Source organism: Branchiostoma floridae, chromosome 11 (assembly GCF_000003815.2).
Source record: "Branchiostoma floridae strain S238N-H82 chromosome 11, Bfl_VNyyK, whole genome shotgun sequence".
Lineage (NCBI taxonomy): Eukaryota > Metazoa > Chordata > Leptocardii > Amphioxiformes > Branchiostomatidae > Branchiostoma > Branchiostoma floridae.
The window spans coordinates 8,989,472-9,013,948 of record NC_049989.1 but is presented as its reverse complement, the minus strand read 5'-3'; the positions used below and the strand labels follow the sequence as shown (position 1 = coordinate 9,013,948).

Genomic DNA, 24,477 nt, shown 5'->3' with positions numbered 1-24,477 from the left:
ATGAATACCGTAGTTTTAACACAGACTGTGTCCAGTGCTGTCCAGATACTATGATGGTGGTCACCAGCATCAACAGTTACTTCATTGAAACACTGTCAGCACACATGTACACTTGCTTCCTCAATAGTATCAACAGTTGCCTCTCCACATTAGACGTCCTGCCCCATGATCAACAAGCTTGATCCTCATCGACTCTGCCTGCCGTTGAGATGTACCGAACTGGCGTTGACAGGTCGGCCACACGGCAGTCACCTATTGGAAACAACAGATTCCCAGCAAGTGCCAAGAGTTATAGACACAGTGGTGCTTTGGGTAGGCTTAAAATAGCTCAGTTCGATCGCTGTATCGATGTCGGGGTCCCTCAAGAGACTATTTGAATAGCGCGAGAAATAAGTTCTGACTGATGAAAAGCGACACTCATAATGGCAGTAAAAACGTGTAAGTATGCCTCTGAGCGCCGTTTGGACTGCAGAATCATTTTCTATACAGACACCTCCTCCTAAATGATATTGTCTGTCAGAATTTCTATGTGACACTCATCGATCGTCGACAGAAGAGTCTTGAAAGAAGCTGTCTTCAATGGTTCAATCATTGGAGGTGACGGTTGAGTGCCCTCTTCAGATCTCACGGGATGCGTTTTTCTTCACTTCCAATGTCTGTCACACCTGGTGGGGTATAAAGAGATAGTAAAACTAAGATCTATGGTATCTATAATCCAGTGCCCAATGGTGTTTTATTTCTCGGTAATGCTAAATTGAGTGAGTCAGAGTGACATAGATAAATCTCGTAGTATACGTCTGGAGATATCTCCAATCATTGTCACAAGTGCTTGAGTGTAAAGATACGATACAAAAGACATTTATAGTATATTTTAACGATATCTACTGTGATGCAAAAGAAAATGTATAGTTTGAAACATTAGCATACAGAGCACGTGTAGAATATATTAGATCTTTCAGCTTGTTATGTGACCTTAATGGCCTGCCTGGGACAACGCTATCCGTATTAAAGTAAGATTTACAGCCAGTCTTACTTCATCAGCCGACCGAACTACCACCAGCTGTTAGTGAGACGTAATGGAACGCTCACCAGCCACAAATATTGCACATTAAGTTATTATATGACTCTGTGGAGTTAGAAATCAAAAGATCTATTCTAGTTAGTCCCTCAAAATACACCTGTTGCCGGCCTCCTTATAAATGGCTAAAGTTTCTTGTTATGTTTAACAACACAGAAGGAAACATATTGTTTTTTTCTCCATTTCCTCTTCTTCATCTGCTACAAACGAATAAGGTCAATGACCTGGCCCAGACGTCTGTCACCATGGTTACTCGGAAAGTGGCCGACTCCCTGTGATGTTTGTTTACACGATGTAGCAAATGTCTTAGGACAGAACTAGGAGATCTGCTCACTATATATTCCGTTCATTCTGCACAAGTAAAGATAATGACGAGAAAAGTATCTTTCGAATGTACACAGTTTGAGCTTCGTAGAAACATCACAAAGATAAGAATCTGTAGTCACAAACTAAATGTAGAAGATATAATAACAACTACTAAGACTTATTCATGTCTATAGATATTCATATGTGTATATCTACATGTACGGTAAGTAGTTGTTATAGATCTTTAAAAAGTCTCTGTGCTTTTGTTGTGTCAATAAAACTTAAGATTTCATTTAACGTTCTGTTGAATGTTTTTGAGTAAGAATAAACGAAGCAGTGCCTAGTTTGTTAGGCTTTAGACCATCTGAAGGTAAGCATTATGTATTTGCTTGCCAATTTAACTTTATAGTAGTATCTTTGTTCTTTCCATCCTATTTTATGTTGTTTGTCAAAAGGATGTTGTGGTATTAAATTTAGCAACTTACTTACATGGCTTTATCATTTAATACGAATAATTTCCTCAAATTTGACAAACTAGACAATCTCTCTGGATAATCCTCTCTCATTACTGTCAATACTTTTTTGTGGATCCAGAGAGTTCCAGACAGTAAAAATCTAATTGATCATATTACCAATCAACTGTACCGTCCGAAACCCATACCAACTAGATAACAAAATTGAATAATTAATTCATTTAATTTCTACTGCATACTGTTAACTCTTGTTGCTAAAGCTGCCCAAACTAAACAGAATACTTTGACTTTCTTCTGAATTTATGAAATGCACATGGAAGTTATCATTTAAACATTCATTGCGTATTAGACATTTTGATGACATAATGGTGCTATTCTGTGTCGAGAAAAATGGAGACTTTTCATGGGTTCCTTGGTTCCTATTTTTCAAGCCATTGAATATCGAACCTCCCAGCGAACCCATTCATGTGTGTGATTCAAGGCTGTTGGTGGTTCCTGGAAAATAAAGCGCCACAAATTCTGGGAAGTATTTTATAACTGAACTAGTGCATTATATCTTATACTAATGAATGCTTTATAACATGCGTACAATGTGTCCCAACAAAGTGTGTGTTACAACATATACTTTAAAAAATTTAAAATGTTGAGAGGGATAGCTTTAAGAGTTCTTTTATAATTAAATATCAAGGATGTATATAACAAACATAAACCGGTCAATATACATATAAAATTGACATAATATGTTGAACAGTTCATTAGAATATTTCTTTGCTTCATTGACGAAGTGATGACACAAGGTAATGTATTATGCAGTACAAAATAAATCAGAAAACTAGACATGGATGTTCTTATTCTCAGTCAAAAATGAAAGATAGTGGATGACGCCTGACTCTGAACAGACTTTATCTAGTTCTTAAATTATTTCCCTGCTTCATTCCGTATCAATAAAAGTACATCATCTTGTTGTTGTTAAAGTGGCACCTTTATCCACAAGCTTGAACTGTTAAGGATTTTTCTTCTTTATGTTTTTGGCTTCTAAGAAAATAGCTCCTCTAGCAAGTTTCTCTTGAGTAAGGAAAATGAATTACGTACAAAATGAAGGGCGAAAACACCAGACCGTTCCCCCTCTCCTTGAAATAAGATAATTGTTTCTCCGATACTTCCCTCCTGTACTGATATCCAGTCACACCTGATCGCACAACCACCTCCAGACACAAGCCACATTAAGGCCGCCCAGTACATTAATATAGCAAGGTTCTTGGAACACAACCAAAGTAGTACTCACTTCCAACACTTCGGTGTCTATCAGACACTTTTATCAGTGTAAAATGGCTGGATCTACTTCTCACTGCTACTTATAGCCTATGTAGGTGGTGCTGCAGCACTTGAAAGTAAAAACTACTTTGGTTGTGTTTCAAGAACCTTACTACTAATTTAGTATATTTACCCACCTGATGAAGTTATTTACGGAGTCCCGTTAATTTTTCAGTTCTACCCTGTTCTGAGCAACCCTTTCCTCAGCTTATTCTGGATCTCAATAAAAGTAAAGTTGGTCCCTTAAGAGGTGGTTGGTTGAGTCCAGGTTTAACTGTAATACTTTTCATATTGCAAGTTTGTCCGAGCTAAGGCGAAGGGATTAAGTCTAGAATCGAGCGCGACAACGCAAGGCCGAATGATAAATCATCAGCCCAAGGCGACTTATTGGCACCGTCATCACAAATACACGGTCAGTGAAGGCCAAGAAACACATCCGACTTAACGTCTAGTAACAAATCGATTGGGGCACCTGCCGAGTCAGCGCAGACGGTATTTGTCCCCACGTTACTGATGACTAGCAGTTGTTTTCTTTAGGAAAAAGCACTTTATACGGCATCTCTCTCTTTAAACAAGTGAAAATGAGTATCTGACTTCAGTTGGGTGTTGGAAGGTGATAAAAAGAGAGATAGACTACACCTCTCAATACACGCGTCAGTGAATAACAGCCCACAAATCCAAAAACATTTTTAAAGGAAATTTCGTTGTATCCAGGCATAAACTGATGGTGCAAACTTACCACCCCCCCCCCACCCACCCACAGGGCCTGTTGTGTTATGGTTCACTGGGATTGAAATTGATTAAGGGTCAATGATCAATAACTGACACCCATTAAAGACACCATATCAATGATGAAAACGTAGTGGGTACGGGATCTAGAGGTCATGGGTTCGATCCCGGCTGTTTCTGGCTAGACAATGTGTTCCTTGTCGGCACGACTTTCCTCTCTCCGCATAGGCACTTTCCATAACTGTGCCCTGCCCACCTTCCAATACTGTGCCCTGCTCCACCTTCCAATACTGTGCCCTGCTCCACCTTCCAATACTGTGCCCTGCTCCACCTTCCAATACTGTGCCCTGCTCCACCTTCCAATACTGTGCCCTGCTCCACCTTCCAATACTGTGCCCTGCTCCACCTTCCAATACTGTGCCCTGCTCCACCTTCCAATACTGTGCCCTGCTCCACCTTCCAATACTGTGCCCTAGACATAGTGGATATATATAAGAACCTACTGTCCCTACGAGAGCCTCTAGAAAGCTATGTGACTACTTAAAAATCACCTACGTTTTTTCATGAATGATATCAATGCATCGATTTGCATGCAGTCATTGTTTTCATCCGTGTGTGCTTTGGGAGGTGACTGCGGTTGAACCGTTGCCACCAGAGATAAATGAAAGAAAAATCTGCCCCAAACTTTACCAATCATAGTTATTGGGCTTAACGGCGTGATATTTACAGCTCGGTAGCATATAGTCCATATGGGTGTCATAATGAATGCCAACTTGAATGACATTTGTGTGGCGGAACATCCAATGTGCACAGATTATACTTAATGCGGCGTGTTAAGGTAAGGAAGAGGAACTAAGAGGGGATTGGAGTTGGTACTGGGGTATATAGTGTGGTGTTGATGATAACGTTTGCTGAATCAATGAGTCAAGCACCAGAGAATGCTTTTGAATAAACGGTCTCCGCTATTTTCAGTGATGTACAGCGTTAAGAAAGGGCGAGCTGATAGGAGGCACAAACCTACACTTCTTCCTGACATAAATATCTATAGACCCCCCATAAAATCAAGAGCATAGCATTTTCCAGGCCAAAAGATACAAAAACCTGAAGTTCTACTGAATACCTGCTCAAATACACAATTCATTCGATCATTCAGAAGTTGGCCTCAAATAAGCGGAAACACAAACACACAAGTGCACACACACACACGCACACACACACACACACACACACACACACACACATGCACAAACACACACACAATAGCGCGTATACCCCCTTCCCTCCGATTTTCAAGGTAGACATCAGATGGGTATAGCGCCAAGAAAGAGAAGCAGAGTATCTCGCTACAGGGGAAACGTTACGCGTAAAACCTAGCTGAACATTACACTCATGTAGATCATGGTTATAAATCAAAGATTCCAATCCATACGGATTCGTCAAAATCCCCTACATGTCTCTCACGGGCCATCTTACACCAATATTGCAGACCTGCTTTCGTAAGGATCTATTTCTTTAAGTCCTTATAACCTAGAGCTACGCTACCGACGAGCGTGTTCGGTGTAGCTGGCCTTGAAAACAAAATATCAAATATATCACTCTCAACTTTTGTGGATATGTGTTATAATTAAAGCTGTGTCCACGGGAACATTTCTTAGTACCTACATGTGTAACACATTCCACGAGCATTTGCAATATAATAGCAGCCTTTCTTCGTAATGCAGTATTACACTATGATTTCCACATTGGAAAAAGGAGATCAGTTATCTGACAAGGAATATTCGAATGAGTAAGTTTTATGAAGTTTACATTTACACGTAGAGCGTAGACAGCCATTTCTCTCCATTGTATCCCCACGCCCTTCGATTTTTTATTCTTGAGTACCACTATAGTGAAAACGGATTTATTTACACTGACATTTACTATTATTTCATTTATTCTGAACCTATATAACTACGGTGCTGTCAACAACATATTTTTCACTTACCCTTTTCTGTCATCTTTGTTTTCATTAAAGTTTGATACCCATACTAGTGGTACTCGTACAGGATATAAGATGTCAAAATACATCAAGAGAACAAAATTGATGTAAAGTGTACATTCCCACCAGATGTACGAGAGTGCTTTAATAAAGCCAGCTCCCATTTATGGCAGGGTGTCGAAATTTAACTTATCTCTATACTACATTTGATTTTCACTCCTCAACTAATAGTGTGTGAGTTGAACTCAGAGTGTGCATTAGGGTCCGGAATACGATTTCTGTTCATTAAAGGTTTTTGTAACCTAAATTCCTATAGACAAAGAGTAAGGCAATTTTGTCACACATGTTAGGTTTAAACCCATTCCGATTTTTGTTCATTAAAGGTTTTTGTAATCTAATTTCCTATAGACGAAGAGAAAAGCAATTTTGTCACACATGTTAGGTTTAAAACCTATTGTAGCTGTGCCAAGTTTGTATGATGAAACTTATCATTGGCATATGTAAAATGAAATATAACGTGAAGGTACACCCCACAATGAACCCTGCAACCTCAAGCAAGGCTTAACAAAGGATTTGCAATATCTACGCTATCCATCATATTCCACTGAAAATAATTGAATTTGGCTGTTTTGGCACAGAGACCGGTACATTAGGCTTTCAACCCGGCGACTTAGTTCGATTCTTGAGCTCTCCCGGTCCCGACTTGGTCATGTCTGACTTCCTTTTGTCTGCAAGAGGATCTTATCCGACTCGTGTGTGCTGAACGCCCAAAGCAGTACCCATTAATTCTAGCTTACTCGGTTGCTTTTGTTTCTATCGGTATGTTCAAAACTTTGCACTTAAAAGCTCGCAAGACAAGACAACTTTATGGCTAAAATAAAGTAACTGTTTTCCTGAAAGCTATTTAAGTTTAGATAAGGATCCTCTTGTCTATCTTGTACCCGTACTCTTTACGACTTAAGAGGGCGTTGCCTAGAAATATTGATTTATTTTGTAAGGACAATTGTTGAGAAAAATGTGGGATACGTTACAGTTTTACAGCTTTATAGTAAGCCCGTTGTCTTTTCACAGTTTGAAAATTCCGGATGCCTTGAAATATATGGTAAAACATACTCGTATCTTTAACTTAATTTGATGTTAATATTTTTTTGGGGGGGGGGCATTCTCCCATTGTACATTGAGAGGAACTGAGAACATGACACATCGAGAAAAAAATGTATGCGATATTTTCCTCTGATAAAAATTAATAAACAAAAGAACCAAACAAAGGGGTAGATAATCGCTAAAGTTTTATGTTCGCGTTTTTCACGCACATCGCGTACATTTCCCCTTTTAGAGTAAACCCAATGGTAGTGTCAACAAAGCTAGACGGTGCCGTTGAAACAGATTTCAAATAAACAAGAACCCGCCTTTCTAGTAAATAGTCATACAATAAAATGTACTCTAAAATGGGAAATTAAAACCGCCGCGAGTACTCCATTTTCTCCCTATCCTGAAGTAAAATCCCCGCAAACATGTCCCATTTGGAGTATGACTATTTACTAGAAAAGCTGGCTTCTGGATCATTCAATCGTCGTTACGACGGCACCGTTTTCCCAAGAGTTTAGCTTCGCTGAGACTTTTATAATTGCTCCGAGAGTAACATGGTACTACATCACACCTCTCCGAGATGGGCCCGGACTGAAAGGTCACAAAGTTTCGCCTCAATTTTCTCTCTTGTTGTAGTCAGACAGTTCCATTAAAACTTTAGCCCAAGCACTGGGATTCTTAACCTATTTTCGTACGTCCCCAAAGAAGTGAATAATGAAGATGTGTTTGTCCTCAAAACGTCGTTCTCGCCACAGCTGACATGTCCAATTTAGATTCTTCATTGATTTAGGGCCAATCTGAAGACACTACGAGGTCAGTGACCTAGCAAACTAGATTATAAGACATGATGAAAAGAAGTTGCTACGAGGTCTCTTTCTGTGTAACTGCCGAAAAGAATAGATGTTAACTCTTTGATAGAAGCGATAGTGCGCACGACAGCTATGTGTCAATGCATACCATCTATTTCTGCTGAATCACCTCTCTGTCTACTTCTCTCTGTGTATGAGCCTCTTAGACTAACATATGCACAAACGCACGCGGACACACAGACATGCACCCCCACACCCATATACATATATGCATGTATGTATATATGTATATACAAACATACATATATGAGCATACCAAACATACCGCTGCGTTCGTTCCGTAATTTTTTGTAAGAAGCAGCGGTTGTACTTGTTGCCCAGCACTACTTTGTGTTATGTAAATCTTCTTTTGCATTTTGGACATTGATAAGTCATGCTTGGCAGTCAAGTGGTCACGCACAGTCAGTAAAGTGTATCAAAGGCAAATACTTCCCCGCCTTGAACATGTAATTCACAACCCCATATATTTTTATTTTAAATATGTCAACCATGGAAAAGACAGCATAGTACCCCATATCATGGCCAGCGCAACACAGCAAACTTCTAGCGTAGTCTGTGACGAGATCAACGAAAACTATATAGGTTGTAACGGGTTGTAATTTTAAACAATAGTATATATATATAGCTCTTCCAGGAAAATCAGTCAGAAGGCAGCATAGCATAACGCATAAGCATGGCTCTTTTAGGTACTTCTACATCCCTCTGGCTTGCAGTCTTCAGTCTCCGAATCCTTGCTATTCCAAGACACATTCTTTTCTTACCTTCTAAATCCTGACAGGGAAGCTCTGTCTCGAGAGTGAGGGGGGTCCACACTCAACTCCGCCTTCACACGCACGCACAGGGCTTTGGGAACGGCCTTGTTCGCTCGTGACGACTACAAACGACCCAGATCTCCTCCTAAACCAAACATCGTGACCAAGGGACAATGGCGTCAATGTTGCTCCGGTCTAGACGCTATAAATAGCAACGGTGGACAATACATCCTTATAAACCACCGGAACAGTTACCAGATACATGTATATAACAATGATAATACATTTAACATAGTTTAGTGGAAAGTCTTACTTTGTAACATGGTCTAAGACACAACATGCGATACGATACAGCATAATGTACTTCTATTGCTTAACAAAATATATACCTTGGCATGACATGGTGAAGCGACTTTTCCAGTAAAGCGTGATGAAGTTCAGTATATGTCTTAGACTTAGCTGCCCTTACAGTGCAGACATTACACCTGTTTATATGTAACCACTTATATGCCTTATTACGGCCACAGGGAAAAAATGAGGATCAAATTATTATGCTAACCTCTCACAAGAACTGCTTCACTCTCTTGTCGCCTGCACCTGTGCGTCACTGCAATGTTTTAGAAAAGACCGTGTGGACCGAAAAATGACATTCTGTGCAACGCCGCAAGAGACTTGTGAAAATGCCACAACTCTGTCTGTCATTACCTGGTAAATCCGCTGACTCCTAAGTGGCGCTACGGCCCATCTGCAGAGCTAACACATTAATCACAGGGAAGCCGGTGTGTAGGCAAAAGCTGATAGTAAACTGTTTCTAGTCAGATATGAGGACCTTATAACACTTAAACTATCATTTATTGTGTGGTTGCGCAGATATGATCGCAATTGGCACACATGCAGCCATTGTTGTTTGTAGGGAGGGGGCTAACCTGAAGACTGACACATTTACTTTATTCGCCATTAGATATGTCCAGTTTTCTTGAGTTGCTATTTGAATTTCCCCTTACACGTGTCACAAGCAGAACACAGCTATTATCAGCCTATGGAGATTTCTACAATGTATAATTAAGGTGACTGACATCGACGCGGATAAAGTTAATATATATAGTAAGGTGCAGTTTTAAAGCACGGTGTAATCTACAAAATAACACTGAAAACCAAGTAAAAGATTTTCATGTCCCCTTTCAAATAGGGTCGTGCGGGGCCTTGCGGAACTGCAGCCGACTCACCGAGGCAGTCAGCTGTAAAGGTCACGCGCATTGTTAACATATACACCGGTTGGGCATATCTACTAAAATTCGACTCACTACATTACCATATAGCAAAGTTCATGCCCTGCTGACTGTCTTTCACGTTGCATTATTTACAGATGCTTCTAGATTTTGGCCTCACTACTTTTTCCCCTACGTCATTGACTCGCAAAAATACTGTGTTCTGCGGCCTTAAATGAACTAACATGACCTCTGACATCTGGCCTTAGTGTGTTGTTCTTGACGCACTGCTCTCCACATACGTGTATATGTGTGTACGTAACTATTTTAAAGAGAACTCACACAACAATACCGATGGATGTGTGCACGAAAAAGCATGAACAACAAGTCATGTCAGCTGACACACAAACGTACACGCAAATTTCGTACACCCTTTGAAAAAAGAAGAAGTGTATTTGCATAGCCCATGTACTAAGGATAATTTGGTACGCTTTCATCCAAGGCAAATAATGATCAGACTGGCTCGACCAGTAGTGCTGTGTTATTAGATCGCAGATAACGCTGTTCACAAGTTCGGGAAGTGTTAGAGCCAATAGAGGGAAGTTTTTTTCCGATAAGCCATACGCGGAGGACGTTTAGACAAAGGTCTCTGGACAAAATATTCAGTGTTGGCAAGAAGTGGACAAGTTCATAGACAACAACTACTACTGAAAATGCGGTTCCTGATTATGGTTTGTGTGTGTTTCTACACTTTGGAGACAGGTCAGTATCATCTCGATAAGCTGTATCTGATCATCTACTACTAGTATTCGTTTTTGAAAAGCCAGAAAAATAGGCATATTATGATATCGACAAAATTATTAGAAGCGTACATTATCGTGTACAAGAATTGCGGATACACAGTAAAAAGGTTAAGCTTTGTTTGTGGTCACGTTTGAATGTTGTTGTATTATGCAAATGCTTGTAAACATGCTATATTCCTATTCTACTCATATTTGATTGGAATTTATTTTATACCATACAACGTTGCCCCGACCAACTAGATAGAATTGATTGAGATATAACTCAAACTCACTCGTAACATAGAATATATAACACACTGGTTAAGATCTCTTCGACAAGGAAACGACAGAACGGTGAAAAACGTTAATCACAATCAATTACCTGGCTACGTCATCATTCCGCCCCCCTCCCCACTTCTTCATTCAAAATACACGTGTGGTACAATGATGAAGGAAACAATTGACATGATAATGTTGTTAAAGAGTAAAGAGTAAAAGAGTAATAAGTATCTTTGATAGAAATGTAGCGAATCAGAAAGTTTAGAAGTCAGACAATATCTATTTGTTTCGCCTTCAAAGACAAAACTATTTTCATACTGTGCAGTAAACGTGTTTGCTTCCTCATGTTTCAACTCAGCAGAATAAATCAGGCATAACGTAACATTCAAGAAAAAGTCAGTCAGAAAATCTTTCCTTTTTTTTACGAAAATCTTCTTCTCTTTTGCGGATATGTATGGAACGAATTCCATTGAAACAAAGAATTGCCATGTTTATATCCTTTGATAGATTCACATCAAACAGCAAATATGTTCTTTGTTACTCAGAGGCTCATCTTTACTTTCATCCATCCAACTGTGGAATTTTAGATATTGTCATAAAAGATAAGACTAGTATATGATCATTCTTATATGTCATGGAGTTCCCAGCAACCTATGTTTTCTTGCCCCTAACTTTAGGGGCGACCAGGAATCCAAGCACTGTAGTAACAAAACTGTCCACAACAGCGCTGACCACAAGACGTTTCACTACATCTGAAACAATAATGTCGACCACTGCACCTGGAACAACAATACCGACCACTCGAGCTCCATTTCGCACAAGACATATCACTACATCTGAAACAACAATGTCGACCACTGCACCTGGAACAACAATACCGACCACTCGAGCTCCATTTCGTACAACACATTTCACTACATCTGAAACAACAATGTCGACCACTACACCTGGAACAACAATACCGACCACTCGAGATCCATTTCGTACAACACCTTTCACTACATCTGAAACAACAATGTCGACCACTGCACCTGGAACAACAATACCGACCACTCGAGATCCATTTCGTACAACACCTTTCACTACATCTGAAACAACAATGTCGACCACTGCACCGACCACTCAAGATCCATTTCGTACAACACATTTCACTACATCTGAAACAACAATGTCGACCACTGCACCTGGAACAACAATACCGACCGCTGCATCAACAGTTACACCGTCCACTGTATCTGAAGATACAGTTACCACAGGTTACACAGCTACCACGGCAACCACCCTCTATGCAACTCTATTGACAAATATCGTGATAACAAGCAACAAAGCAACTGAAGGGAAGCGTTCTCAGCAGAATCCGTCTTCTAGCACCGCGCCGTTGAATTCAGGAACAAAGGAAAATGGAGGTATTGTTTATCTCTTCCTTTTTCTTAATATGTAGAACTAAACTGTGGCTGCCTGTTGAGGTTATTTGGGAAAAATAAATATAAAGCAAGACAAAAACAACAACGAGGATGGCTCTTGGTTGACAAATATTCTTGTAAACTCTGTTTCCATGACGATTCCGAAAGAAGTGAGCAATTTGAAGAAGTCACATAGATACATTCTAATTTCTCCACGTTTACAGAATAAAAGAAAACCTTACTCCTCGATCCAAAATTAAGATAATAGAACCCACTTTTTAGAAAAAGGAGGTCGAATCAAACCTGAAAAATGTAGATTTAAATCAAAATTTGAGTGACCACAGGTCCAATTTTGTCATTGTGTTTCATCAATTAAATTTATATTGTTATTTACAAATAGCCTGTAGGCCATAATTTGCAATGCAGAAGTTATCATTATTCGAATCATATTAATATAGTTGTTAATTTTACAATGACTGTTCTCTTAGAGTGCTTAGAGGACCTGTATCGCTGCAAAGGAGGAGCAAAATGTATCAATTACGAGCAAGTTTGCGATGGTACTCCAGACTGCCCCGGGGAAGACGATGAAAAACTATTCTGCGATAAAGGTAAGACCTTAATGCATGTGACTAGATAAATGAGTAACGGTAGCCTTGAGTTGAGTTGAAAAGGGTAAGTAAGTGTTGGTGTAAATATTCTATAATGATGGCTCTAGTTTGGTATATTTTGTTATATAGTGATGCATATGCGTAGGTTAATAAGGGTATAGGTAGTGTTGAAAATAGTAAAGAAGTGCTAATGTTATACTCTAGTTAACATGTGTTCACACGTTGGAATTTAGTAATTTACATGTCCGTAGGGCAAGGAAGTTTAGCAATGGCAAGGCTTTTACAGCTAATATTAATGGTCAACTGTGGAAAACATAATAACATGCTTGTTTTCAGAGTAACAGACTGATTATATTTATTTGATTTGTAATACACAGAACACATTATGACTTCCTTTTGGTACTTTTTTTTCAGAAACTACTCCTGTAGTCCCCATCGCTGTCGGCGTCGCTGCTGTTGTAGTCCTCTGTGTTATAGGTGGAGGAGCAGTGTTCTTTCTCAATAAGCGTAGGAGGTATGTATTGCAGATCCGAAAACTAAAATGTTTCTTGACTTGCTTCTCGCAGGTAAACCTTTGCAAGGAATCACTTTTCCCCTCTAACAATTGAATGTGAGTTGCTCAGCCCAGTTGTATAATTTCTTTTCCAGCGACTTGAAGATTCTTAAAGAGTCTAGGAGAATCCATCTTCTCATGACATGCCAGACTCACTGCTTGTAGTTACACGCATCGAGCAACAGCCCTGGGGTACCGACATGCAATCCGTCCTTCTTGCTGCGTTAAGTCGGGCCAGTCATTAGCCAATCAGATACTCCCCCTCCTATCATTGGAGGGAGAGTGAACTGCCAATAGCGTTGCCTCTTGGCCGTTGGCAGCGACGTGATTGGCTGGCAGCAAGAAGGACGGATCGCCGGTACGCCAGGATCGTTTAATGCGTACACAAGCAGCAGCAGCGGGTTTAGCAAGAGAGGATGATAAAAACTTGTCCTTAAAAACCTTGCATTTCTGTCCCATTCACAGGAGTTCGCAGGCGAGAGGAAAAGACGTTGATAGCCCTGAACACGCCGCCGAAGAGGCTAACCGGTATAACAATGTGCATGATGATCCTTCTACAAAGCCGCGAGACTCTCACATCTACGCTGCAATAAATCTCCAAGACGTAGACGTTACAGTGAGGTCCAAGAAGCCGGAAGGCACAAACGCTCGACACGACAGACATCATAACACCGCGGGCGGATTCCAAGCACCTAGAGACTCTAGCTATGCAATTCCCGAAGATCTACGAGGTACGATCTATGAAAACATCCCGGACGCCATACCCGAGGAGTCACCTTACCAAGCGCTGAATCCCGACACAATGGAAAACGCACAATACATAAATCTGTCGGAGCTAACCAAAACGAAGTAGACTAACGGCGCGATTACATTCGTCATAGACCTTTGTATAATATTATGAATATATAGAATTTTCAAGTACGCTTGTAGGCTATGGCAGCAACAAGTGCCACAAGAGTTTTGTACGACGTATGCGCGATGACGACTATCCCGATTTCTAGTGACAACCAGAAACCTGCCATGGCAAATTTGCTCAGTGACCGCTCAGAACTGTAGAACAGTTACTGTAGACCTTGGCACCACATTCCCTTCGGGAGCTTTTGGGGACTGAGTGAGTGGCCGCTCTTATTCTTCCGCAGAAATAGAATTATTCAGTTGCAGTCGGTTAGACTTTCATGGCCTGTTCACGGACGCGGTAAACTGAATAACGTGGGAGTGGGGAGTCAAGTGGTCTGTAACAATTATTCGCTCAACCTAAGATGAACTCGTCCCCACTGTTAAAGAAGCAGTGACATGTGTTTTTGTAACTTGCAAATCCCACCCCAAAGGCCACGGTGTCGTTGTATGAGAACTATTGGTAACATTGTAAATATTTTGTTTCTTTAATAGATAAATCGTCAATTAATTTGATTGTATAAAGTAGTTACAGCGTTTCAAGATGAAAATGGAAAAGAGAATACAATAAGATTGAGAATATTTTTTTGTTTCTTGATTAAATAAATACGAAAGTATTTCGCTGATAAAGAAGGGCATTTCGTAAGTATTGTGTGTATCTTGTTGTCTCTGAAATCATAATTTTCACATCATTTATCATATTAAATCTACAAATCCATGGGTCATCAATGTTTAAATCGTTGACCACTAATTTATAAGTGGTCTCCATCGAGTGTAACAAGACCGATGAAAAGGTATGTTCAACGAGGGACGAGGCACTAGTCAAGTACCATTAGGTTAGTATACTTTGAGTTATGAGTGTTTCTGCAGGCTTTAAGTTGATCCGTGTTGTGGGAACAATGCCCTTAGCAATTAACCCAAATATATGCTGCTTTACCCAGAGAGAAATCAGCCCATATACAGAATTGACAACTAATACCAGAACCAAACTCACAAATCATAATAACTTATACCGTGTGTGCCATGAGCTTACTGTACATGTGGTCGGTTGCGCAGATTTAGTGAGTATATATATATCAAGAAGTACAAGCATCAGGCCACAACAATTTAGTTTCTTTCGAGAAAAAAGAAATGCAATCATTCTTTCGTACGTCTAAATAACGTTAGTTCATGTAACGCAAATACACTGCCGGGCTACTACGAGCTAACTAACTTCGCCCAAGCACTGTACTGTCAAATGGTAGAGACTTAAGGCAACAAGCATTAAATAACAACCATAATATATAGTTCCAAATAAAGGGGCATTTAAAACAGGAAATACATTTGTAATTCATGTACTAAATACGTTTAGGGCAGATATATCGATTGTAAATATTTCCGCATTGTTAAAAAATATAGATATTACACTGACAAGCGTTTTTTCAAGCTTAAGTTACATGTTTAACCCAAATGCTATGTGAATGTGGTTTCATCTCGATATCATCAAGAAAGCTCCCTGATTTCATAAATACTGGTTGACGACCTACTCTTCAAAGATGCCACAGGTCATGTTATATATCTGACAGTCGTACATTCCAGGCGACCAATAATCATCAAAGGTACCGTTAGTGACGTCATAGGGGAGTGCCAGGGGACTCGTTAACGGATTTCCAATTTTTCAAACGGCAGGGAAAGAGTTGAGAATTTAAGACTGGTGCGGAAATTGGAGGAAGGATTGCACCAGAGAGATTCTTCTTACGATTTCCGGATGCATTTTTTTTTTTCAAATTAGAATTTGAAAAAATGTACATCGTCTAATCGAAAATACCTCAGGGTTTCTCAAGAGAACTGTATTGAAATCTACATGAACGGTTAAAAGTTTAGACTTATCTTTGAAAACGACAAACTAATTCTTGTTACACAAATTAAAATCCCCTATTCCCCACGAATCGGCCTGTTTCATTGCGGTCATTAATCATCTAATTATTGACGGCTTCGTCTGTGTCTGACGTAAAATCCATTATTGTATAAATTTTATATCATTTTTTAATTAATCCATGATATTGTAATGCAGTCTAGTACGCATGATGTATTATTGTTATTTCAAAATAAAAAAGGTGGGTATCTGTGGTTTATGCTTTTCAAAGACTTCAAGCATTGTGTTAGCATTGTGTCAATATCGGAGATTATCAATAAAAAGGAAAAGGCCTCTACATATACACCAATATTGATCGATTATGAACAAAGAAGTTATGTAAATATTATATCAAGCTTGGTAATAAGGAGAACCGACTTTATCACATCTTGCAACAGGTACAACTAATCAGAACCGAACCACGTTATCGCTATATACGTCTGTATGATGAACATTATATACGAAACTGTTCAATCTAGCATTTCCAGGGCCAACCATGTCGTAGCTTGATCAAACTCCTACTGTAAGAAAACATCAGTGGCTAACGTATTTGTCCTTATATGTGTGACGATCTCTGTGATATCTGCAATTATATTGTATTCTATGTATTATATTCTCTGTATAGCATCATACACGTTTTCGTTTCCTTAAGCATTATAGAGCTGTTATCGTGATAATGCTTTTAGGTACTACTTGGAAAAAAATGTCGTTTTTTCCGATTACAGTCTTTAAAAAAATCGGGGCCGGTTGGTACAGATTCTCTTGTTTTTCTATTTTTTTAAAAGATTTTGGTCAAAGTGATCCTACAGTTACATTTTCTTTATCTTAAACTAAAATGTATCAGACACTGTTATGTATAACATCATATCGTGATCATACAGGTATACATATACATTGGTTGGTCAAAATAATAAAATGAACGTAGTAGTACAATGTTTACTGCGCATTATTACATCAAAAGTTCAAAGCTCGAATCTGTTAATGAATGAATGAGTGAACGAACGAACGGACTTCATTTTATTTCCGTGTCTTGCGCTTACATTGTGCTGTACAAGAAGCCTGTTTCGAATTTCAATCTTTTGCCAGCGGCCAACTAAAAAAGTTTTGGTAGGTTTTTTCTAGGGCCGATAATGCAACGGGAACCACAACATGTTTCCCCTAGGCCTGCCCGGGTTTTCCGGTTTCATCAACCTGAGGAATCAAGCTGCTATAACACTACATGTATACTGCTTATGTAATCTAATATGTGCTAAAACGTGATGAATAACACTACAGGTATACTGCTTATGTAATCTAACATGTGCTAAAACTTGACGAAAACCACACTTAAACACTCTTTCATGTTAGTTCTATCAGTGCAGATTTTCAACCGAGCAATAAGCATAAAATGATAAACTGTACCGTAGAATTGCAAAATGACACGGGGAAATAAACCTAAAACATCACTGTAGTTCCTGGGGAAGTGTCTAGAGATCCGAAATTTATGGTACTTTTTCATTAGCAAAAGACGTAACACTAAAATTGTGACCATAACATGTCGACAACGCCCTGCCATGTGAGAGTGTGAGAGAGAAAACATGTCTAGAACAAGAAATACAAAATGGATTCTTCTGAAGTGTCGATGAAAGCCGGAGGCATAGTCCAGTCATTCCGTTGATAAGTCAAAACCTTAGAGACTTAACTACGTGCCAATTTTCGTTTAAAAAATCATCTCTGGCGTGGTTGAGTTGTTCAATAAACAAGAACAACATTATAAACGTTAAACCGTTAGAAAAAGCCTTCTTGGCAAACGCAATAAAGAGCAAAGCTTGAGGTCATTTTTGTGGAAAGTCGTCATATGTTACACGGCTAGAAAACATAGCTGTAACGCTACCCCATTCATTGTTGCGACATTGATGCATGTGATCGCTATATAACAGAGGAAAACATATCAATCTTCCTTACAGCTAGTTCTGACTGAAAGTAATGAATGCAATGTGTCTTGTTTCAGTCGGCAGCTTTAAGTGGTTGCGCAAAGACACCAGAACAAATGAGATGTACTTACACTAAGTACGTAATGTTACACTTGTATTTTCTAGACAATGTACTTCCGGAACATCTGCCTACCAGTAAGATCATTAGGGCAGACGATTTACGCAAAGCGAAACGCAAATCTAATCAAGAACTGCAGGCTTGCGATCACTTACATGTATACACGAGCATCAATACATTTTCTAGATCAACACGGCGGTCGAGATGCGGGCACAAAATGTGAAACAGAAGGAGCTGCAGAATCTTCGATTGCTGAATGGCCGTTCTTTGTGGTACCACTTGTTGGATTGAGTACATAAAGAGAGCACTTTATGTTACGTACCTTTGCAAATGCAGCATAGGCCAGGCAAATAATGTTAAAATACTACGGCCCCAACCCTCAAGAAATGTATTAAAGGATCATAAAGCCTAAAGCCAAGATCGGGCAGGGCACACCCAAAACCTTGGAGCACATCTATATATACGGAATTGTGGTTTCTGGGTTGATTCGCTTAGACGGTTGGCTGAAATTGAAAACTATGCGTTCTGAAGGAAGAAGCCATAAATTATCCTCTAAATCTCGACGTCTACAAGGCTGTTGGTACTAACACTAGACACAACCATATTGCATAGAGTACGTCTATATCCTACATCACGTTCATTTACTTGATTTCAAAACGGTCGCTTGCAAGAAACATCAAACCAAAACGGTACCCATTGCTTCTTACAAATGGTGATTCAGAAAAACGCAACATTCGACATGAAAATCTTGCTATAACAAGGATGATTCTCTGACAGTGACGATTTTGGCGAGTGGAACCACCAACCACCGACAAGGATCTTACAGTCTTCTCCCAGTTCGACTATTCCCAGAATGTCCTTATCACGTTACGATCGCACGACTGTCTTGCAATGAATATTGTTGGAACTTACCTGTCGTTCATGATCTGAAAGAGTAAATGAAGAATTGTCTCTGATGTCCTCAACAATGCTTGTGTGGTCTTCTTCAGCTGATGGGACTGAGTAATAGAGCAGTCAGCTATCGATAACTTCGTCTGCTTCCAACACAGCTGCGCTATCGACTGAGCCACACAGTAAATTTGGAAGAAACGCATCACAGAATCGCCGAGGGCGGGACCACTTAGAGTTAAGGGGAGCTTCGGGAATCAGCTTGAGGATCAACGTAATAAGTAATGACTGTAGCCAACCCCAGCGTCCATTATTCTCTGTAGTTATCATACGACATGTTGCTCTGATTTCTCCCAATATCAGCGGATTGAAACGGTGCACAGTTCAAAAGAGTTTGGTATGATGGATAGGCCTCCATTCTTTGATATCTTACTGACGTCATGGATATCGCTCAAAGTTTGTAAAGGCGGCAAGGGATCTTCTTTTGGGCGATCATTCCATTGCTACCACTCAGTCATACTTTTAAGATAATCTTTTCGGAGATTGCTATGTAGACTCACTGGCATGACGAAAAATGTACCACCACCGTAATCTTCAGTGCTTTAGAAAAAACGTTCCTGTCAAAGCTAGCATCACACAGCGACAATAGTAGAGCCGACGAGTCCGCGAGCTCAAAAGGCCATTTAGGTGGAAACACGGCCAGTGACCTTCGCGTCACTGCGCGAAAAGGAATCGTCCGTAAGTTTGATTTGTGACTAGTTTCTCATTTCTCAACACTATCACCTTATGAGATTTTACATACCTGACCTATTTTCATTGGTGCATCTCTTTACCAACTTATGTCAATTTTATACTTCACGATCCCCACCCTCTTGAAAATGATTCATTCTCTAGACTTCTAAATGTAAGTTACTAGGTTGTAAAATCTAGGCATGTGCATGGATATACGCATCTTTAGGAAGAGCATGGCTCTAGGGAGCAGGGGTGAAAGGATTATGGTAGGATAGATGAGAAAGAATACTAGAATAGAAATATGATACTGTACTTCTAATGTTGACAGCATTTTATATAATGCTCTGCCAAATTCGATAAATCACCGGTATTATGGTAATATGTCCCCGTAGCAAAATCGATATACAAGATCTTGTCACGTCCTCGATTTCGGTGGTTCTAAATGGCATCTAATAAGCTACTTCTGCACATGGTTTGGGCTCAGACATGTTAACGATTTATACTAGATGATAGATAGAATCAGTCTTGCTGGTTGACTCAGAGCTTCATGGCTTCAGTTCAAATGATCAGTAGGCTTTGATTTTATGCGTTTTACAAAAGCACTACGTAAATTTTCTCAGTCCACTCGAGGGAAAATGACAAGAGAACTATTGTTTGTCGATGAAGGTCGGACATACGCCAAAAAAGCAGTTACTCAACAAATGGATATGATTTAGCTTCAGCTCTTTTGCATTCATAGGGCATAAAGGACCAGTTTCTCCCAGATCACTTCAGTGTCACTGACGAAAGATAGTGGATGCTATCTAAAACGTCTGACCGTTTCCGAAACCATATCCAGCTGCTTGAGTAATTGCTTTTTGGCATTAGCTATTGTTTGGCTAAAAAAGATATACCCAACCGACCCAAAAAAAACCTTACCGATCCCAGATTAATTTGGGTCAACCGCTAACAAGAGACATGACATTTTCCATCCGACATATACATGATGAATCTTCTTTAATTGCAAGCATGGTGTGATATTGAAATAATTGGCACACTAGTTTATGTTACTTCATAGACGTGTCTTCCAGGACTTAAATCTTGATCAATATTGATATTCTCAGTAGTTAATAATGTCCGTTGGGAAAATAGATTCTACCCATTAGGTATGTTATGAATGGCACTATACGTGGTTCTTGTAAAGCTATAACATGAATTAATAAATCAATCAATCTAGTTGGATAAGCATATTGTGTCGGTTAGGTACAAGGATGACCAATTACATCCTTTAATCTAGTTACCAACAGAAAAGAATTAAGAAAATGCGGATCAAATAATAGCAGAAAATTCAGAAATACGAAAAGCAAGCTAAATAAACTTAGTTCTTACACAAGCAGTGCTACACGTCTGTATAGCAAGTAACTCAAAACAAATATCAAAAAGGGAACCTTCCTCTACCATGCCATATGCATGCCTACAACATCAAAACTTTAAAAAGGCAATCCACTATCTATTCAAAAGTAAGTTACATAGTTTATTGTCTATATACTTAGGGTTATGATTATGTAATTTTCTTTTAACCTTGTCATCTGCATGTCGTATGTCTATATATAATTCTGAAGCATAAAAGACTAGCCTATAAAACAAGACTGAAGCGTATACGTAAATAAACACAATAAACACTACAAACACTAGTAACAGATGCAAATACAAATCTAAAGGCTCGATTAGCAGTAGAAACGACGTTGTCCACTGTATAAGGTCAATAACCTCGCTATGGATTGCTCGTAGTTATCCTCAGGCTATTCTCATTCGTAAATTAATGAATGGCCTGATATTTTGCATCATGACAAAAAACCGGCGATTTGCCCGATAAAATCATCATAAAAGACCACTCCGATGGCCACAAATGCCCACATAAATCGCTTAACTTTAAGCGTTCAATTGAATAGGCCATAAATCTAACGTTCAGGAATTATTGCAGGGCCACGCAATAATTGCTCTCTATCGCATGATTTATTGTGAAATGAAAATATTTCAATAATACTATTCATCAGAAACTATGTAAAACTAAAAACAATTCCTTTATCCAAAGTCTCGGCAAAAATGCACAATTCTACCGCAAAAGAAGTAAGGAACCAAACAACATAGAACAAAAATCTATGCCATAAAATTTGTTATTAGGCATGAGTTATCAATTTGTGCGCTTATTTCATTATCCCGTTCCTTAATGAAGTCCCTGTTCATATTGACGTAGATAATTTCATTGATGCACCGTATTGATATTGCTAATAAGCCCGTGTTAACATAACCACATCGGTGCCATTTTCATTGCTTTTCAAAAATTGTACAGTCAGACAAATCTAATGACCAACTCAATCACAAGAAACGTACAAGCTTTTTAGAATCCCAAGAGAGTAAATTTACGTCCAGAAATCACCATGTGTAAACTATGTCAGATGTGCCGGGGCCGCGCATTATTGACCGCAAATGGTACAAAAGTGTTAACCTTAATTAGAAATTGTCGCCTGTACATAGAGGAAACTGCAGCCATTTTTACCCACATCCCTCTATAATTTTTCTCATAAGTGGACTTATTCAGGTCTCGCTCGTAAAGGCTAGCTACGCTATTTATATGCCTTGTAATTACTATGGTATATAAAACCATTATATTTGATCGCATCTACAATTGAAAAAAGACATTACGGATGTTCCTGTACTTTTACTGCATGTCATTTAAATGAATATCTATCCCAAGGGAATTGTAATAAGGGCATAGTCATACTTATTCTGCTGTATTTTAGATATATCGAGGAAAACAATCAATGTAGGATATAAGTTACAACGTTTCCAACTTTCTGGACCTGGAATCAGACCGTATTCCAGATCTTCCAAAGCTGCTACATCGTAGCTGCTAGGGAGAATACTTTATTATGACATGATATAAGCAATGGATAAGAGAAACGAAGCATAACAGTTATCACCAGATTTTGTAACATGACACCGTACAGCATTCTGGACACATATTCTCGGTATCACGTTTTCTGACTGTCTATTTCTTTATTCAGTTTTGCCACATTTGTAGAAGGATTGACATAACAGGTGACTATCACCTTTGCAAGATGTCAGCCCGGAGACCAGGCCGTAATGTTTGAACTACTCACACCGGGAAGGACCCCTGCTCTTTTCGATACTCTCCCGGAACCTCCATTTAACTTCTAACCGAGGAACGACCCTAGCCGAAGCTAGGCACTCATTTTTCACCCGAGTGAAGTGAGGAAAGTCGTGTAAAGTGCCTTTCCCAAGGGCACAAGATCGGTAACATGGCAGGTTTCGAACTCGGAACCTCTTGGGCCTGAACCCAAAGCGCCGCCACACGATCTCACTGTCACTATTAGTGTCTGGTGTAGACGATGACAGATCACCTGAAGAGGTGATTTTATTGTGCCGCTCTGCAAAATGGCATGACATGTTGTTTGTCTAATCGTAACATCTTGCCTCTTAGTTATATAAAATCAATATCATCCACCCTCAAGAGAAGATATCTATCGACTTGATTTTACGAAAGTAGGCCATGTCTTACTAGTTTAGTTTATTTGTTGAAGAATCTGCTTTGATCGTAGCCTGGGTACCATTTATTCGAATTTATCATGAACATTGCAGCTGCAGTTGATCCGGGCTTGATGGCACCAATAAGATCCTAGAAGCAACAAAGCGAATTATACCAATTAAGTCGAGACAGTCGTCTTGCTTTGTTGTAAAAAAATTGCACAAACTTAAGGAGGCCTTACATGTAAGTGCCGATAGGTTTGCGTTTTTGTATCCTCCAATGGTCGTACAAGAATTCAACGTTAACGTTACCGATTATTTCTATTACGTTGGACCAATGATAACATGCATAAAATCCATAAAAGCACTGTGTGAAAAACGACCCTACTAACCTGTAGTCTTGGGTAAGATCCGGCTTATCAAAAGTACAAAGAACTCGGCCGTGATGTCGTTTGATACTGCAGGGGGAGTCGCGAGGTGAGTCTGTCACCTCAGACGGCTGGCAGACTAGACGCGACACTTGGGGCGTCAGACAGGTAACCACAGGGGCTGGTCTACCATTGGTCTAGTCTAGAAAATTCACCTGGTGTCATTGGTCTTGTATGATTGGTTATCTGAGATAACAAAATTAATTGCAGCACACGACCAGGGGTTGCAGTTGCTTACGGTACTGCAGCTGAAAATAAGCCTTGGACTTTGTTTGGTTCCATGCCTAGGATGGGTACCACCATCTTTTATGTAGTTGCCACTGACTCATTCTTTTTGCTTGTTTACAACGGATAGCAAGCGAACAGAATAATGAGAAAACGTCCATGAAAATTTACCTTGCAAGACTTGCTAATACGCACGAGAGAGTGCTCAGGTCGCATGGCTAAGTTGGTCCCACCCTTGTACTCTTCCAGACTAGACAAAGTATGATACTGTACTGACTGTGCATGATACAAGCAACTCAGGATTCCTGACTCGAGTTTGTGGTGGGTGGCTTGTATGTCGGATTCGGGTGGCGGGCATTGTCTTCACCCAGCTGATTCGAGTTTGGGTCGGTCAGGTGAAACGCAAGTGGTGATGATTATGATTGAAGTCTACGAT

At 39.6% G+C, this 24,477-nt stretch overlaps 1 protein-coding gene and 1 long non-coding RNA gene across 3 annotated transcripts; one reads left to right on the top strand and one right to left on the bottom strand.

Annotated features, from left to right (window-relative positions):
- Window positions 1-7: 7 nt before the first annotated feature.
- On the bottom strand, window positions 8-24,417 carry LOC118426739. Of its 2 annotated transcripts, none has more exons than XR_004832451.1 (3): window positions 24,213-24,417; window positions 23,781-23,958; window positions 8-665 (listed from the first exon to the last, which is right to left on the bottom strand). It is a non-coding gene; the product is annotated as an uncharacterized LOC118426739 (long non-coding RNA). The 2 variants fall into 2 exon arrangements; XR_004832450.1 differs by lacking the exon at window positions 8-665 and adding an exon at window positions 22,201-23,539.
- LOC118426738 (cell wall protein DAN4-like) lies at window positions 10,339-14,967 on the top strand. The gene is made up of 5 exons (XM_035836291.1): window positions 10,339-10,558; window positions 11,535-12,263; window positions 12,749-12,868; window positions 13,283-13,382; window positions 13,887-14,967. The coding sequence occupies exons 1-5, from the start codon at window positions 10,510-10,512 to the stop codon at window positions 14,272-14,274; spliced, it is 1,386 nt and encodes a 461-aa protein (XP_035692184.1). The 5' UTR covers window positions 10,339-10,509; the 3' UTR covers window positions 14,275-14,967.
- Window positions 24,418-24,477: the final 60 nt, after the last annotated feature.